Consider the following 19,184-nt stretch of genomic DNA (forward strand, 5'->3'; position numbering starts at 1 on the left):
CTAAGGAGATAGTACAGACATTGGTGGTGATCTGTCGGGAATCACTGGAGCCAGGGAGGGTCCCAGAGAATTGGAAAATTGCTAAAATAACACACCTGTTTAAGAAGGGAGGGAGGTAGAAGACAAGAAACAATAGGCCAGTTGGCCTGACCTCGGTCATTGGTAAGATTTTAAAACCCATTACTAAGGATGAGATTGCAGGGCTCTTGAAAGAGCATGGTAAACTAGCTGAGTCAGCATGACTTCATCAAGGGGAGGTCAAGCCTGACATCTGTCAGAATTCTTTTAGGAGATAACGAGCCACATACACAAAGTAGAGCCAGTCGATGTGATCGGTTTAGATTCCCAGAAGGTCATTGGCAAGGTGCAACACAGGAGGCTGCTAAATAAGACAAGAGCACATGATGTTATGGGCATGGATAGAGGATTGCCTTTTGACAGTCAGCCAAAGAGTGGGGATAAAGGGGTCTTTTTCTGAATGTCAGCTGATGACTAGCAGAGTTGCACAGGGATCAGTGTAGGGGCCACAGCTATTCACTATGTACATTAATAACCTGGACAAAGGAATGAAAGTCTTGTGCTAAGTTTGCAGATGATACAAAACTAGGGGATGGACAGGTAGTGCTGAAGAATCCGGGAGGCTGTAGAAGGACTGGGACAAGTTAGGAGAGTTGGCAAAGAAGTAGCACATGGTATTGTGGGCAAAATTCTGAGTTGGATTGAAAATTGGCTGCTGACAGGAAGCAAAGAGTAGTGATAAATGGGTCCCTTTCGGAATGGCAGGCAGTGACCAGTGGGGTACCACAAGGTTCGGTGCTGGGACCGCGCTATTTACGATATATATTAATGATATAGACGAAGGCATTAAAAGTAATATTAGCAAATTTGCTGATGACACAAAGCTGGGTGGCAGGGTGAAATGTGAGGAGGATGTTATGAGAATACAGGGTGACTTGGACAGGCTAGGTGAGTGGACAGATGCATGGCAGATGCAGTTTAATGCGTATAAATGTGTGGTTATCCACTTTGGCAAGAAGAGGAAGGCAGATTACTATCTCAATGGAGTCAAGTTAGGTAAAGGGGAAGTACAATGAGATCTAGGAGTTCTTGTACATCAGTCAATGAAAGCAAGCATGCAGGTACAGCAGGCAGTGAAGAAAGCTAATGGCATGCTGGCCTTTATAACAAGAGGAATTGAGTACAAGAGCAAAGAGGTCCTTCTGCAGCTGTACAGGGCCCTGGTGAGACTGCACCGGGAGTATTGTGTGCAGTTTTGGTCTCCAAATTTGAGGAAGGACATTCTGGCTATTGAGGGAGTGCAGCGTAGGTTCACGAGGTCAATTCCTGGAATGGCGGGACTATCATATGTTGAAAGATTGGAGCGACTGGGCTTGTATACACTTGAGTTTAGAAGGATGAGAGGGGATCTGATTGAGGCGTATAAGATTATTAAGGGATTGAACACTCTGGAGGCAGGAAGCATGTTTCCGCTGATGGGTGAGTCCAGAACCAGAGGACACAGTTTAAAAATAAGGGGTAGGCCATTTAGAACAGAGTTGAGGAAAAACTTCTTCACCCAGAGAGTGGTGGATATATGGAATGCTATGCCCCAGAAGGCAGTGGAGGCCAACTCTCTGGATACTTTCAAGAAATAGATAGCTAGAGCTCTTAAAGATAGTGGAATCAAGGGTTACAGGGATAAGGCAGGAACAGGATACTGATTATGGATAATAAAATGTGAGGCTGGATGAACGCAGCAGGCCAAGCAGCATCTCAGGAGCACAAAAGTTGATGTTTTGGGCCGAGACCCTTCATCAGAGAGGGGGATGGGGTGAGGGTCCTGGAATAAATAGGGAGAGAGGGGGAGGCGGACCGAAGATGGAGAGAAAAGAAGATAGGTGGAGAGAGTATAGGTGGGGAGGTAGGGAGGGGATAGGTCAGTCCAGGGAAGACAGACAGGTCAAGGAGGTGGGATGAGGTTAGTAGGTGGATGGGGGTGCGGCTTGGGGTGGGAGGAAGGGATGGGTGAGAGGAAGAACAGGTTAGGGAGGCGGAGACAGGTTGGACTGGTTTTGGGATGCAGTGGGTGGAGGGGAAGAGCTGGGCTGGTTGTGTGGTGCAGTGGGGGAGGGGACGAACTGGGCTGGTTTAGGGATGCGGTTGGGGAAGGGGAGATTTTGAAGCTGGTGAAGTCCACATTGATACCATTAGGCTGCAGGGTTCCCAGGCGGAATATGAGTTGCTGTTCCTGCAACCTTCGGGTGGCATCATTGTGGCACTGCAGGAGGCCCATGATGGACATGGCATCTAAAGAATGGGAGGGGGAGTGGAAATGGTTTGCGACTGGGAGGTGCAGTTGTTTGTTGCGAACTGAGCGGAGGTGTTCTGCCAAGCAGTCTCCAAGCCTCCGCTTGGTTTCCCCAATGTAGAGGAAGCCACACCGGGTACAGTGGATGCAGTATACCACATTGGCAGATGTGCAGGTGAACCTCTGCTTAATGTGGAATGTCATCTTGGGGCCTGGGATAGGGGTGAGGGAGGAGGTGTGGGGGCAAGTGTAGCATTTCCTGCGGTTGCAGGGGAAGGTGCTGGGTGTGGTGGGGTTAGAGGGCAGTGTGGAGCGAACAAGGGAGTCACGGAGAGAGTGGTCTCTCCGGAAAGCAGACAGGGGTGGGGATGGAAAAATGTCTTGGGTGGTGGGGTCGGATTGTAGATGGCAGAAGTGCCGGAGGCTGATGCGTTGTATCCGGAGGTTGGTGGGGTGGTGTGTGAGAACGAGGGGGATCCTCTTTGGGCGGTTGTGGCAGGGGCGGGGTGTGAGGGATGTGTTGCGGGAAATGTGGGAGACGCGGTCAAGCGTTCTCGATCACTGTGGGGGGAAAGTTGCGGTCCTTGAAGAACTTGGACATCTGGGATGTGCGGGAGTGGAATGTCTTATCATGGGAGCAGATGCGGCGGAGGCGGAGGAATTGGGAATAGGGGATGGAATTTTTGCAGGAGGGTGGGTGGGAGGAGGTGTATTCTAGGTAGCTGTGGGATTCGGTGGGCTTGAAATGGACATCAGTTACAAGCTGGTTGCCTGAGATGGAGACTGAGAGGTCCAGGAAGGTGAGGGATGTGCTGCAGATGGCCCAGGTGAACTGAAGGTTGGGGTAGAAGGTGTTGGTGAAGTGGATGAACTGTTTGAGCTCCTCTGGGGAGCAAGAGGCGGCGCCGATACAGTCATCAATGTACCAGAGGAAGAGGTGGGTTTGGGGCCTCTGTAGGTGCGGAAGAGGGACTGTTACACGTAACCTACAAAGAAGCAGGCATAGCTGGGGCCCATGCGGATGCCCATGGCCACCTCCTTAGTCTGTAGGAAGTGGGAGGAGTCAAAAGAGAAGTTGTTGAGGGTGAGGACGAGTTTGGCTAGGCGGATGAGGGTGTCGGTGGAGGGGGACTGGTCGGGCCTGCGGGACAGGAAGAAGCGGAGGGCCTTGAGGCCATCTGCATGCGGAATGCAGGTGTATAGGGACTGGACATCCATGGTGAAGATGAGGTGTTGGGGGCCAGGGAATTGGAAGTCCTGTAGGAGGTGGAGGGCGTGGGTGGTGTCACGGACGTAGGTGGGGAGTTCCTGGACCAAAGGGGAGAAAATGGAGTCCAGGAACTCCCCACCTACGTCCGTGACACCACCCACACCCTCCACCTCCTCCAGGACTTCCAATTCCCTGGCCCCCAACACCTCATATTCACCATGGACGTTCAGTCCCTATACACTTGCATTCCGCATGCAGATGGCATCAAGGCCCTCCGCTTCTTCCTGTCCCGCAGGCCCGACCAGTCCCCCTCCACCGACACCCTCATCCGCCTGGCCAAACTCGTCCTCACCCTCAACAACTTCTCTTTTGACTCCTCCCACTTCCTACAGACTAAGGGGGTGGCCATGGGCACCCGCATGGGCCCCAGCTATGCCTGCTTCTTTGTAGGTTACGTGTAACAGTCCCTCTTCCGCACCTACACAGGCCCCAAACCCACCTCTTCCTCCGGTACATTGATGACTGTATCGGCGCCGCCTCTTGCTCCCCAGAGGAGCGCAAACAGTTCATCCACTTCACCAACACCTTCCACCCCAACCTTCAGTTCACCTGGGTCATCTCCAGCACATCCCTCACCTTCCTGGACCTCTCAGTCTCCATCTCAGGCAACCAGCTTGAAACTGATGTCCATTTCAAGCCCACCGACTCCCACTGCTACCTAGAATACACCTCCTCCCACCCACCCTCCTGCAAAAATTCCATCCCCTATTCCCAATTCCTCCGCCTCCGCCGCATCTGCTCCCATGATAAGACATTCCACTCCCGCACATCCCAGATGTCCAAGTTCTTCAAGGACCGCAACTTTCCCCCCACAGTGATCGAGAATGCCCTTGACCGCGTCTCCCACATTTCCCGCAACACATCCCTCACACCCCGCCCCCGCCACAACCGCCCAAAGAGGATCCCCCTCGTTCTCACACACCACCCCACCAACCTCCGGATACAACGCATCATCCTCCGACACTTCCGCCATCTACAATCCAACCCCACCACCCAAGACATTTTTCCATCCCCACCCCTGTCTGCTTTCCGGAGAGACCACTCTCTCCGTGACTCCCTTGTTCGCCCCACACTGCCCTCTAACCCCACCACACCCGGCACCTTCCCCTGCAACCGCAGGAAATGCTACACTTGCCCCCACACCTCCTCCCTCACCCCTATCCCAGGCCCCAAGATGACATTCCACATTAAGCAGAGGTTCACCTGCACATCTGCCAAGGTGGTATACTGCATCCACTGTACCCGGTGTGGCTTCCTCTACATTGGGGAAACCAAGCGGAGGCTTGGAGACCGCTTTGCAGAACACCTCCGCTCAGTTCGCAACAAACAACTGCACCTCCCAGTCGCAAACCATTTCCACTCCCCCTCCCATTCTTTAGATGCCATGTCCATCATGGGCCTCCTGCAGTGCCACAATGCTGCCACCCGAAGGTTGCAGGAACAGCAACTCATATTCTGCCTGGGAACCCTGCAGCCCAATGGTATCAATGTGGACTTCACAAGCTTCAAAATCTCCCCTTCCCCAACCGCATCCCTAAACCAGCCCAGTTCGTCCCCTCCCCCCACTGCACCACACAACCAGCCCAGCTCTTCCCCTCCACCCACTGCATCCCAAAACCAGTCCAACCTGTCTCCGCCTCCCTAACCTGTTCTTCCTCTCACCCATCCCTTCCTCCCACCCCAAGCCGCACCCCCATCTACCTACTAACCTCATCCCACCTCCTTGACCTGTCCGTCTTCCCTGGACTGACCTATCCCCTCCCTACCTCCCCACCTATACTCTCTCCACCTATCTTCTTTTCTCTCCATCTTCGGTCCGCCTCCCCCTCTCTCCCTATTTATTCCAGGACCCTCACCCCATCCCCCTCTCTGATGAAGGGTCTAGGCCCGAAACGTCAGCTTTTGTGCTCCTGAGATGCTGCTTGGCCTGCTGTGTTCATCCAGCCTCACATTTTATTGTCTTGGATTCTCCAGCATCTGCAGTTCCTATTATCTCTGATACTGATTGTGGATGATCAGCCATGATCATAATGAATGGTGGTGCTGGCTCGAAGGGCCGAATGGCCTACTCCAGCACCTATTGTCTATTGCCTATTGTTTATTGAATACAATGTGGGAAAGTGTGAGGTTATGCACTTTGGTAGGAACAATAGAGCATAGACTATTTTCTAAATGGGGACAAGGTTTTGGAAATCTGAAGCACAAAGGGACTTGAGAGTCCTGGTTCAGATTCTCTTAAGTTAACATACAAATTCAGTTGGCAGTTAGGAAGGCAAATGCAATGTTGGCATTCATTTCAAGAGGCCTTAATTCAACAGCAAGGATGTCCTGCTAACGCTGAATAAGGCTCTAGTCAGATCACTTCTGGAATATTGTAATTAGTTTTCGGCCCTGCATGTAAGGAAGGATATGCTGGCATTGGAAGGGGATCAGAGGAGGTTTACAAGTAGGATCCTGGGGATGAAGGGTTTGTCATAAGGTTGAGCATTCTGGGTCTGTACTCAATGGAGTTGAGAAGGATGTGGGGCAGGGGAGGGGGTGATCTCATTGAAATTTATAGAATACTGAGAGGCCTGGATAGAATGGACATGGAGAAGATGTTTCCACTAGTAGGAGAGACTATGACCCAAGGTCACAGGCTCCAAGTGAAGGGATGACCCTTTAGAATTGAGATGGGGAGGAATTTCTTCAGCCAGATAGTGGTTCATCTATGGCGCTCGTTGTCACAGCGGGCTGCGGAGATCAAGTCATTAAGTCTATTTAAGATAGAGACAGAGAGGTTCTTGATTAGTAAGATCATCAAGGGTTACAGGGAGAAGGCAGTAGAATGGGATTTGGGAAACATATCAGCCATGATCAACTGGCAGTGCAGATTAGATTGACCAAACGGCCTCATTCTGCTCCTATGTCATACGGTCTTAAGGTTATTTCATTCCATCAGAGAAATCAGAGTTAACGTTTCAGGTCAGGTGACCCTTTGTCAGAACTGATAGTAGCTAGGAAAATCACCAGACCCAAAATGTTAACTCTGATTTCTCTTCACAGATGCTCCGAGACCTGCTGAGCTTTTCTAGCAGCTTCTGTTTTGTTTCCCTTAGTCTACTGTCCTAATCTACTTTAGACAACTCTTTCCTGATACCTCTGTAATATTTAAATTGAGATACTGAGGAGTATGAGCAACAGTAAGTAAATGAAGTTAAGGTAAGATCCGTTGTGTTCTAACTGAATAGTAGAGTAAATTTCTCTTTCTAAGTTCCTGAACTCTATTGAGTGATGTCTGTAATAAACATATTAATACATTGCTTGCTTTTAAAATATTAAAACATGCTGTTAGAATATGAGCCACATTTATTGCTTGATCCTTGTTACCTCAGAAAGCCGTTAGCAACCCTTTTGGCAATTATTCACTAATTCTCTTAAGAGGCCGTTTGTGTGGATCAGAGAGGATAAGGGTGGCAGGCTTACTTGCCTAAAAGACATTGTTGGCTTTTACAAAAATCTGGAATGTTTCATCGAAAATTATCTGTTTCCAGCCAACAAATGACCAGGGTTTAACCAAAATTCAGCTCACAACTTGTCCTGAGTGGGGAAATGTGAACTCATGAGCTCCACATTGCAGATTTAGAACCATAACAACCCTTAGCAAATACACTACCAAATGTCTGAGCATTATATTGATGGAATGGTTAAACCTGCAGGCTGGCACTTAATTAAACTAACAAATGAGAGAATGGTATACTGTTACAACCAAGTGCGAAGGGATGATTAGGCTCCCTTCTTTTTAACTTCTTTGGTTAGCCAGAACTAAGATATTCTATTCCTTTCAGCACACAGCTATATTTTAATACTTATTAACACAAGAACAATAATACAACATGTTAACACACACATGCAAGGACAGGTGTAAGGTTTAAAAAGGGGAGGGTGTCTAGTACAAAACAGAGGATCAACAGGGCAATTTAAAATGTCGTTAGATGCTTTGCTGTGTTAGGTTTTAACCTGAGAACACAACTGGCTAATTGATGTCTTGTAATTGGCAAAATTTGTAGACATTCTCCGGTTCTTGGTAAATACATATTTTTTCAATTTACTTTATTGGGCAATGTTTTTGAGAGGCTAAGAGAAACAGGGACAGGGAGACAGTAAGCCTTCCGGTGTCCTGTCATGAATCCATTTTCTCTGCTCTGCTCTAATTCATATGCTGTTGCTTGAAATACATTCCCTTTGTGTATTCTTATGTCTGGCTTCATTACTTTTCATGAACAGGATTATCTGCAGGCAATTTCCATGACAATATGTGAAACATCAAGAAGGGTGCAAATCAAATAGGAAAGACATTTTGGTAACATGTTAATTTCAAATCAGACTTAATTTAGTTATTGATAATATCTTGAATTTGGTTCAAACTGTTCAGGAAACGATTGCAGCCATCACAAACCAATGTTCTTCATTTCCCGAAATCACTTTAGTAGATGAAAAGTCCCAAGTATTAAAATCAGATAATGGAAGTGGAAAATTGATGTTCATTTTTACCACTATCATAACAATGCAAGACCAGTAACTTGTTTCTTACTGATACCACATGCCATAATCTCAATCCATAAATCCTCAGCAAAGAAGGTCTGCACTCCCCTTGTGGTTAAAATTACACCTGATTTGAGATCCACGAGTACAAAGTTGCATTGTGCAATAATGTCATCCCAACAAAATGACACAGAGTAAATTATGTGAGGTACACCATCTTTAAAAATGCTAAGAAAAGGGCATTAGGATAATTGTAGGATTAGGATGATGGCAATGGAGAGAAGAAGAGGTACATTAAATGCTATAAAAGAATGAAACAGTTGAGAAAGGGCTCATAGTAAAAGAAAGTCTCACATTTATATAGCACATTTTGTAACTATAGGAGGTTCCAAACAGTTCACAGGAAATGACCATAAATCAATTGTCGATTGTTGGAAAAACGCATCTGGTTCACTAAAGTCCTTTAGGGAAGGAAACTGCCATCCTTATCTGGTCTGTCTTACATGTGACTCCAGTCCCACAGCAATGGAGCTGACTCTTAACTGCCCTCGGGGCAATTAGTGATGGGCAATAAATGCTGGCCTAGCCAGTGACGCCCATATCCCCTGAACGAATAAAGAAAGCAAAAATGAAGCAGTTGTGAAGTAAACTGACTGTTATAATGTAGAGAATGAGGAAGGCAATTTGCACGCTCTAAGATTCCATAAACAACAACGTGAACAACCTGTCTTTAGGGTTTCTGGTTCGGGTATAAACATTGGCCAGAAGACACAGGCAGAATTTCTCTGTTCTTCATCCAATAATAACCATGCAATATTTTAAGTTCATTTGTGAGTGCACTCAATTAATGCTGCTCCTGCAAGATGCCAACTTTGACAGAGTCGCACTCCCTTAGATCTGCACTGGGTGTGCCAGCCTAGATTATGAGCTTAAGCCTGTGGAGGGGGTCTTGTCAATACTGGCAATGGGAGTAACAGCAAAAGGATTGTTCCACTCACTTGGTTTCTGATGGATTTGGACCTTGAGGGAAAGGATAGATTGGGGTGAATTCTCACAGGGCCACTACACAGTCATCCATGGCGTCTTCGGGAGGGATGCAAACATGGCAGATGTCTGGTAATGTGATCCACCCAGCCTTTACAGATACTCACAGCCAGCGTGGCCAACCCCATACCTTCTCCCCTGCTTCCCACTATGGGAAACAATGACCTCTGAGATGGATTACTGAGGTGGAGGTGGGACAAGCTCAGAAAACTCAGACCTCATGAGCTCCAATAACTGCAGGACATTCCGATCCGGTACAACTAGTATTCACAGGAACTTTTCCAGAAATCACTTGTAAAATATGTCAGTCAATCATTGCAATGTGTCTGGAATCCAGCACAATGGTAATTTAACACAGTTCATTCGGCAACACAAAACCTTCAACTGTTGGAGCAAATAAATCACTCTTAAAGCTGAAAATTATTTTCTGAAATTGTTTTTGGTGAAATACTGAAAATATAAAAATCGCTTAGATACAGATCTGAAAGATAAAACATAGCTACTCAATAGATGTATGTAAACACAATGTTTACATCAGGTGAATGGCACATAATTCACAAAAGGGGAAGTAATTTAAAGCAAGTTACTTTAAACTAAGGCAAAGAGAGCCTGAGAGAAATGATCCAAATATTGTCTGGATAGTTGTAATGTAACAATCAAAGAAGGACGAGTCAGGAGAACTTTGTTTAACAGTTTCCAGTCCAACAAAAACAAAGCACTGCTCAACCTAGCTCTGGGAATGAAGTAGGTCACGTTGATCAAGTACTATCATGGGTTGCTTAAACAGAGAGAGGCATGCAAGGTTACAGCTGCACAGGAGGTGCACAGAGGAAGATCAGTAGCAGGTTTGAAATTAGACAGGTCCATTCTGCAGTCTAATAACAGCAGGGAAGAAGCTGTTCTTGAACCTGTTGTCGCATGTGTTCAAGCTTCTGTATTTTCTATCCAATGGGAAAAGGTGGAAGGGAGTATAACTGTTGTTGGCTGCTCTCCTGAGACGGGAGGAACTGTAGATGGAGTCAATGAGTGAAAGGCTGGTTTTCGTGATGGATTGGGCTGTGTTCACATATCTCTGTAATTTCTTGCAGTCTTGGGCAGAGCAGTTGCCATACCAACCTGTGATGCATTCAGATAGGATGCTTTCTATGGTGCATCTGTAAAAATTGGTAACAGTTGTTGTGGACATGCAAAATTTCCTGAGCCTTCTGAGAAAGTAGAGTTATTGATATGCTTCCTTGACTGTAGCACTGATTTGGATGAACCAGGACAGATTGTCGGTGATATTTACTCCTAGGAACTTGAAGCTGTTGACCACTACGACATCAGCACCATTGATATAGACAGGGGCGTGTCCTCCACTCTGCTTCCTAAAGTCAATGACTGGTTCCTTCGTTTTGTTGACATTCAGGGAGAGATTGTTGACTTTATATCATGTCACTAGGCTCTCTATCTCTTTCCCGTAGTCCATCTCATTGTTGTTTGAGATCTGACCCATTACAGTGGTGTCATCAGCAAATTTGTATATGGCGTTAAAGCTGAATTTGGCCACACAGTCGTGAGTGTTTAAAGTATATAGTAAGGGGGCTGTGTACGCAGTCTTGCGGGGCACCAGTGTTGAGGATTATTGTGGTGGAGGTATTGTCGCCTATCCTTATTGATTGTGGTCTGTGAGTCAGGAAGTTGAGGATCCAGTTGGAGAGGGGGACACCAGAGTCTCGGGTCTCCGAGTTTGGAGTTGACTTTGTTTGTAATTATGGTGTTGAAGACAGAGCTAAAGTCAATAGGTTGAAGTCTGATGTAGGTGTCCTAGTCACCCAGTTGTTCCACTGATGAGTGTGGGCCAAGGAAATGGTGTCTGCCGTTTATCCTGTCCTGTGCTATTTAGTTCATCTCAGAAAGCACCTGTTTTCTGCCAATTTCGTATAACCACTGCTCTCTCGCAGGCAGCTGTCGGCACTATTCAGCTCCCACTTGAAGTGTAGGCCCAATGGACCATGAATTTCTCCATAATCTCAAAGTCCTGAGGGCTTGAGCATTGGACCAGGAATGTGCTGATCAGCAGTAAGCTATGATCCAGTGTTCACCTGTCACATTGAAGGTGACTTTTCATCAGTCAAATACGGCAAGAATGTTCATCTCCTGAAGCTCTTCAATTACAGGGATCAGCTAATTTCATGCTTCATGTCTTCCCAGTCCAAATATTTAGTGAGACCAGAAGCCTGGGGTGGTGGAAACAAGTGGTTTTGTCCAGCACTTGCTCTTGCATGGAGAGTTAGCAAGCAACTTTAACAGTCAGGAGCAGGCAGTCATTCACCCAGTTATCAGGCTAATCTGAAGTTTCTACAAGGTTTTGTCCCTTTAGCATCTCCAGTAACTGTTGATGATCTGCTCAACCATTCAGTGCTCTACAGACATGGTCTCTCCACCATGGTTTCAACTTTGCACATAAAGCCTCTCCCAAGTAGATCATCACTAATCACTTTCTGAGGTTACACCATTCTCCTAAGAAAGGCCCAATGTCCTCTCAACTTATAGCAGCAGTATACACATTGTCAGTGTCAGCCTGAATTTTACACTCAAATCTCTGGAACAGAGACTTGAACCCACAAGCTTCTGAATATGAATTGCTGTGGGTCTGCAGTCACATGTGGGCCAGGCCAGGAAAGGATGGCAGTTTCCTTCCCTGAAGGACATTAGTGGACCAGATGGGTTTTTCTGACAATTGACAATAGATTCGTGATCATCATTAGATTCTTAATTCCAGATATTTTGTTGAATTCAAATTCCACCATCTGCCATAGCAGGATTTGAACCCGGGTCCCCGGAGCATTATCTGGGTCTCTGCATTAAGAGTCCAGCAATAATATCACTAGACCATCACCTCCCCTTGTACCTATACAGTAGCTTGAATGCTCCAAAGGGGCAATCATCAAACAAATGTTTGACACTAAGTCACATAAGATAATACTAGTGGCCAAAATCTTCGTCTGTGAGGTAGGTTTTATGGAACAGCTGAAAGGAGGAGAAGCTTAGGGAGTAAACTCCAGAGGTTTAGTGCTCTGCAGTTGAAAGTACTTCTGGCAGTGGTAAAGTAAAGGAAACAAGGAGCTCAGAAAAGCTCAGAGTTGAAGGAACTTTGTTGATTTGAAGATAGTTACAGGCGTAAAGAGAAGGGTGAAACAATGGAGGAGGACAGTTGAATCTTCCAGTCCTCATAGCAGTGGGCCTGAAGTGGGGAAGACAACTTAAGTAGGCCGCACACTGAACATCTGCATGGGCTCGGCGCACACGTGCGCACGCGCGCGCGTGTGTGTGTGTGTGTGTGTGTGTGTGTGTGTGTGTGTGTGTGTGTGTGTGTGTGTGTGTGAGCCTGTGTGTGTATGTCTGTGTATATGTATCTGTCTGTATGTGTGTATTTGTGCATATGTATCTGTACGTGTGAATCCGCATGTGCATATCTGTGTATGTGTATCTGTGTGTCTGTATCTCTGTGTGTGTATGTCTGTGCATGTATGTTGGTATGTTGTGTGTCTGTATGTGTGTGTACCTGAGTGTATCCATGTCTGTCTGTTTGTGCATCCGCGTGTGTGTCTGTAAGTATATGTTTGTGTGTATCAATGTGTGTGTGTGTGTGTGTGCATGTGTGTGTGTGTGTGTGTGTGTGTGTGTGTGAGAGAGAGAGAGAGAATCAGTGTGTGAATGTGTATCTGTGTGTGTTTGTGTATCTGTATGGGTATGTATATATCTGTGTTTTTATGTGTGTGTATCTGAGTATATCTATGTGTTTGTATGTGTGTGTCTGTGTGTGCATGCATCTGTGTGTGTCTGTCTGGCCTGCTGACTGCCTGTATCTGTATATGTGTGCGAAGGAGGAGAGAGGTGTGGTCTGTGAGGCAAAGATGATAGGGACTACACATGGAGGTCGAGCTGTACCTTTGAATCGAGGCAAAAGCAGGAGGACCATAGCTACATTGCAGCTCCCCGTTAGCAACAGATATTTGAAAGCTCACTGTGAATCATAATGGTCCATCCTTGAAAGGATACAAATAGCCTCAGGCAGCTTTATTATTTTAGTGCCTAAACCATTCCGCTCCTGTTTTCTGCTTAAATCAGCACATCCAAATGAAGCCTTTAACTTTCATTACACCATGATTATTTTTCTTTTTTGTGAAATATTATTAGATGCAGGCAGACTCCTTCACAATCCAGCCCCTACACCCCCACTGGTGAGATTACAATAGCATCCAAGTGGACTGTTAAGAATAACTGAAGCTAACCGCACAGCATGCTTTGGGCCAGCTTGGAACACTACACAGCTACTTCAATAACTAATTCCCTCAACATTGATGCTTTTTTCAGGAGCTGGTTCAAGGAGAGACCAGACACAGACATAGACACAGACACACACACACAAACACACACACACACACACACACACACACACACACACACACACACACACACACACACAAACACACACACACACACACACACACACACAGACACACACACACAGACACACACAGACACACACACAAACAGACACACACACACAGACACACACACACACACACACACACAAACAGACACACACACACACACACACACACATGCACACACATACACACATACACTCACGCACATGCACATACATTACATCTGTGCAGGAGTACCTGTGCCTGGCTCACTGCTACTGTAACAGTAGCACTAACTATTAATACTTATTTCTAAAATAAACACATCATTCCATGGAACAGGGAAAGAAAGCATTTTCGGTGTCAGGACTTTCTGCTTTGATGGTTCATGAACGTAGTGGTGAATACTCCCCTCTTGGTGTTTTAGTATTTTGTTTCCATTGCTAAAGTGCTGCCAAAGACAAGAGTAGTGATGCTGCTGGTACAAAGAGACTAGATCCATGCGACTCAGAGATGGTCCAGAACATTATATAAATGTCCAAAAAAGGTTTCTACTGGAGGTGGCCCAAATAATTACTATTCTACCATTCCTCAAGACTCTCCCCACCCTGTTAGCTCACAGGTCGGTCTCCATTCTGACACTTACCTGGTCTCTCTCTCACATACGTGTCTTCCAAGAAGCCCGGTCGGAGATGCTATCTTTTGGGTGAGATGCCAAATCTGTTTTCTTAGATAGATGTAAAGGATCCAATGTCACTCTGCCACATTGGATCTAATTTTAATCTAAACTTCCCAGCAGGAAACAACCAGAATCAAGTAAGCTTGGCATTTTGTGCTTTGCTCCACTTTTAATTTCTGTTGATTTCTAAGGAAATCAGGTGTGGTGTCACAGAAGCAGCCAATCTGATTCTGTTTGTTGAAAACCAAAAGAACTGCAGACGCTATAAATCAGGAATAAAAACAGTAGTTCTGAGGAAGGGGTCGCCGGACTCAAAATGTTAACTCTGATTTCTCTTCTCAGACGCTGCCAGACCTGCTGAGCTTTTCCAGCAACTTCTGTTTTTGTTTTTGATTCTGTTAGTTCCTGACTGGCGAAGACACAGTAAAATTACCTCCACCAGGGAATAAAGCAAGGAAAGCAGTACCATGGGTGCCCATTAAAACTTAGCAAATCCACAAAAAACAGATTAGAATCATACCTTGCACATATAAATGTGGTAGTTACAGCAAATGTCACACTGGACATTTCGCACCATGCTACAAAGAAAACAAAGAAACACTCCAAAAATACCTGCTAAGGGTCCAGAAGATCCACAGTCTCTCAAATGAGATCTGAATGGCATCAGTGTCTATTCAGCAGTGATTAGATTTTATGGCCGTAAAGGAGCAAATAATCAAAAAGAAAATACTGCACTCCCCATCTTAAAGTGTAATATTCTTTAATCAATCCTCAACAGCATCATTTTGTAAGGAAGCTTTTATCTGCACAGCCTGGGCTGAGGGAATGCCACCTTCACACTGTACAACAGTCACCTATTATTTTCTTTCAGATTTCAAGGGTCGAGAGGGTTCTATTCGATTCATTAATGGATGATGAGAAAATAATTAAGAATTCTTCACTCAATTTGCTAAATGTTAACTTGTAACCATATACTTTATGTGACGGAGAGTTAGCAGCTCCTTTTATTTCACTTATGATTCGTTTCAAGTTAAATAAACTTAAAAGAAAGGACGTGCATTCCCTTATGAGGAAAGGTCCATGGCCCCAAAACATTTAAGTCTGATTTTTCTCTGCAGATGGTGCCAGATCTGCTAAGCTTTTCCCGCAACTCCTGTTTTGTGTTGCATTCCTGGAGCATCTGTTATGGCCTCAAGATGTCCAAAAATGTTTTGCAACAATGAGTTGCAGCCCCAATCGTAATGTCAGAAACATGGCGCACTTCAAAGTCTCACAACAATTATTGTCAATTCTGAAAGCAACCAGACAATTAGTTAAAGAAATTTTAGTTAAGAATAAATATTGAAGAGGACATTGGCACTTATTTCAAAAGGTGTCCACCTGACAGGGCCGACATCAGATCAATGTCACACGTGAAACTCAGCAATTCTAATAATGCAGTACTCAATGCCTGTCTAGACTTTAAGCTGTCCAGAGTGGGGATTAAGCCCAAAATCTGACTTTGAGGTTGAGTGTTCCTTGCAGAGTCACAGCTGATGCCGTAGTCAACTTGTTTCCCAGCAATCCCAATGCGTGCAAAGGGACTCCATGTCCTAAAAGCCTGTGTTTCCAATTAAGATACAAGCTGTTTTATTTAAATTTGTGGTGTAAAATATGGTGCGCCCAATATCAAACTCATAGGCCCACCAAACTTGACAGATATGTGACTGCAACAAATCAATTCAATGAGTTTGGTTCCAATTTCTCAATTTTCAAAGTACTTAGCAACCAGGTTCAATTATGGACAGCAGAGCTGAGAACACCTTAGCTGTAGACTTCAGTTCAATGTTTTGACTGGTTTAGATCTGAGTTGCATTCGGAGCTCACTCATATTGTACCTGTGCATTGACCAGATTTTAGCTAAACATTTTAGAAATCATGTAGTTGCAAAAATCTAAGCTGAGTGTAATTCAGTCATCACTAATGACAGCATCATCTGAAACTGGGCAGAAGCCTGATTATGATCCAAAGTTAGTTTTGGCCCCAGTTCAGAGCTTGCTGGGCTCATTCCAGTTATATTGTTGCTATATTAAAACCTGGTGTATTTATTCAGTCTCCATCATATCTTCCAAATTTTCCTCCTCAATCACAGCCATTTCTATCACTTGCATAATTGTGCTCAATACAAGAGGCAAGAGGTCAATACAGTGTCTGCCAACCCAGCAGGAATTGGCCCTCTAAATGACAGCACAATGTGATGGGGCTTTGGAAAGAACTTTCCTTCTACGAGGTACAATTGTGCTCTGCACAGCTCCCCTCATTATGGGCAGCGATAAATGGGAATAACATAATAACAGTCACCCTCTCTCAATCACTCTTGCCAAGAGTATGTGAGGATTGTGTTTACTCTGTAATAATTCAAACTACATGTTAGGAATCAATGTCACAATTTAACTACTGAAATACAAATGTAAGCACACACTAAGAAATGTGTAGAGTTATCCAGAGGACAAGCAGGGCATTCAGCCCAACAGGTTCATGGAAGTTGCTTTTAACACTCCATAACAGCATCTGCAAATTTTAGTTCATCTCACCCTATCAGTATATCCTTTGTCTCCTTTCTGAGATAATTTCACAATCCCATTTTTGACAGAGGGAAGGCACATTCATGGGAACTGTGCGTTGAGAAAGTCAGATTGCATATCATAACTAACAACCTCTGACAACCACTACTTAATGTGAGCATGGATCAACCTCTTTAAATATTCATTCAGAAATAATATCAACCAATTAAAGTATGGAAGCTTTGACAAGTGTACTGAAACATACAACAGTTCGGCATGGACTGGTTGGACCAAGGGGTCTGTTTCTGTGCTGTATGACTATGACTTTGTAACAGAAAGGCTGGTAAGAGGCCTGCATTTTGTAAATAGTGAGGACAATGGTACAGGAACACAGAGGCTATATAAGGAGGGAACTGGACAGTTGCAGTTAATTTACTGCACGTGTTCATATAGGGTTTTTCACGTCAGAAATACTTTGTGAAGAAAAAGAAATGGACATTAGGTAAGAGGAAAGAAAGACAAAGAGAGACAGAATCAGAGATTGGGGTCAAAAGATTTTTAAGGAAGTTTTCAAATGCAGAAAGGGAGGAGGTGAGACACAGAAACTTGCACAGGGCAGCAGCAATATGATTGAAAGAGCAAATAGTAATGATGGAAAATAGCAAACAGGGGTTCAGGAGCAGATTGGTTATCTGTGTAAAAGTTTCAAGCCTGGTCTGAAAGAGAAGATGGAGTACACGAGAGATGGGATAAAGGCATTTGATGTTGAGCAAAAGACCAAGACAGTGGGGATGGTGAATGGATAAAAATGCAGATAGTACGTTATATGTGGTGTTTAAGACGGAAGTAGGAGAAACGTGTTCGGGCAGTTTCGGAAACAGGTTAACAACATGGCATCAGTGCAAGAAGAGTGGAACAGGAATGATGATGTTTCATTGGTGATCCTGATAACATAATGCACAGGTACTTGAAGGGATTCTGAAGCTGGGGAGAAACGCTTACACCTCCTGTGGACAGGAATGGGCAACAGGGCGATGAGATTGTCAGAGATTTACAATTTGGCACAGTCAGTTGTATAACTGCAGTACTCACCAATACAGGTACGCCCATCAGTGTGAAGCCGGAAGCCTGGTTTACACTCGCAATAATGTGATTCCAGGGTATTTACACATTTGTGCTGACAACCTCCATTATGGACTTGGCACTCATCCACGTCTGCAGAGATTACAGGGAGGAAAAAAACATAATCATAAGTCAGAAGAACAAGGACAGGTCATTGTGTGCTGTATAGAAATTTAATAATGATCAGGGCCAGAATGATAACAGAATAGTCCACTGCCAAGTCAATTTCAGTCCAGGATCAGTAACTGAGCTGTACCAGTTCAGGCCTATATCGGTAACAGATCTCTATCAACCCTAGGCCACGTCAGTGCCAGGCTAGTACAAATGCTAAACCTGCTCCAGGGCCAAACCTGTACTAGTGGCAGACAAGTACCTGTGGCAACCCTCTACCAAGGTTATACTATTGCCAGGCAAGTGCATACACCAACTGCAGACCTGCACAGTGGTAGATCAATGGTCTGAGATCATGGATTGATACTTCATGAGCAAATAAAACATTCCCAATCTAACAAAATACGAAAGCTTTCCTTGTATTCCACTCACCTCCATGATGTTTCCCTGATATGACTCAGAACTTGTTTGTCTGCATAGACTAACCTGGTTTCAGAGCTTCAGATGCACCAGTTCCATAAATAATTTGAGGGTTGAGATTTGCAACCATCAAGTATGTTAAGTCTCTGGAGGTGATCAAGGCTAACACAGTCTCTTAGTTCTGTACAGTTTTTGTCTGAAATCAGTCAGAATTTAGTGCAGCCCACTAGGTAAAATAGCAGGTGGACTCAGAAGATCACGTACGAACCCATGCATTCAAATCCAAGATACATGAAAACTGTCTAACGTTAAATGAGTAGTAGATTGTGGAAATGTGCATCATCTTGGCTTGAATTCTCTTGCATATAGAAGATTGAGAAGTGATCCATTCCAGTTTAAAATATTAAAAGGATTTAATCAGATCGCTCCAGAGAACTGCTTCTCCTGGTGAGGTAATGTAAAGAGGCCATTCAGCTTTTCAAGTCCGCTCCGTCACTCAATCTAATCTGCACCTCAACTCTATTTGCCTGCGTTTGAACCACATCCCTCGATATACTTACCAACAAAAATCTGAACATTTTAATTGGCCCCCAGATTCCACAATTTTTGGGAAAGATTCACAAGTTTTCACTAGTCTTTATGAGAAGAATTGCTTCCTGATTCATTCCTGAATATACTAAGCTTACAATTTCCTTCTAGCCTGCTGAACCCTTGATCCCCTCAATCTTCATAGCTCAGTCCCTGTTTA

General features: G+C 44.9%; 1 protein-coding gene across 4 annotated transcripts in view; it reads right to left on the reverse strand.

The window, feature by feature from the left end:
* The window catches only part of LOC125466575 (multiple epidermal growth factor-like domains protein 6), a 433,777-nt gene that overhangs the window by 128,486 nt on the left and 286,107 nt on the right, over window positions 1–19,184 (reverse strand). For all 4 annotated transcript variants that reach the window (XM_048561224.2, XM_059638102.1, XM_048561225.2 and 1 more), the window contains one exon: window positions 17,876–17,998. In XM_048561224.2, the coding sequence (XP_048417181.1) occupies window positions 17,876–17,998 (123 nt within the window). The remainder of the gene's footprint in view (window positions 1–17,875; window positions 17,999–19,184) is intronic.

The sequence above is a fragment of the Stegostoma tigrinum genome, chromosome 28 (genome assembly GCF_030684315.1).
Source record: "Stegostoma tigrinum isolate sSteTig4 chromosome 28, sSteTig4.hap1, whole genome shotgun sequence".
Classification (NCBI taxonomy): Eukaryota; Metazoa; Chordata; class Chondrichthyes; order Orectolobiformes; family Stegostomatidae; genus Stegostoma; species Stegostoma tigrinum.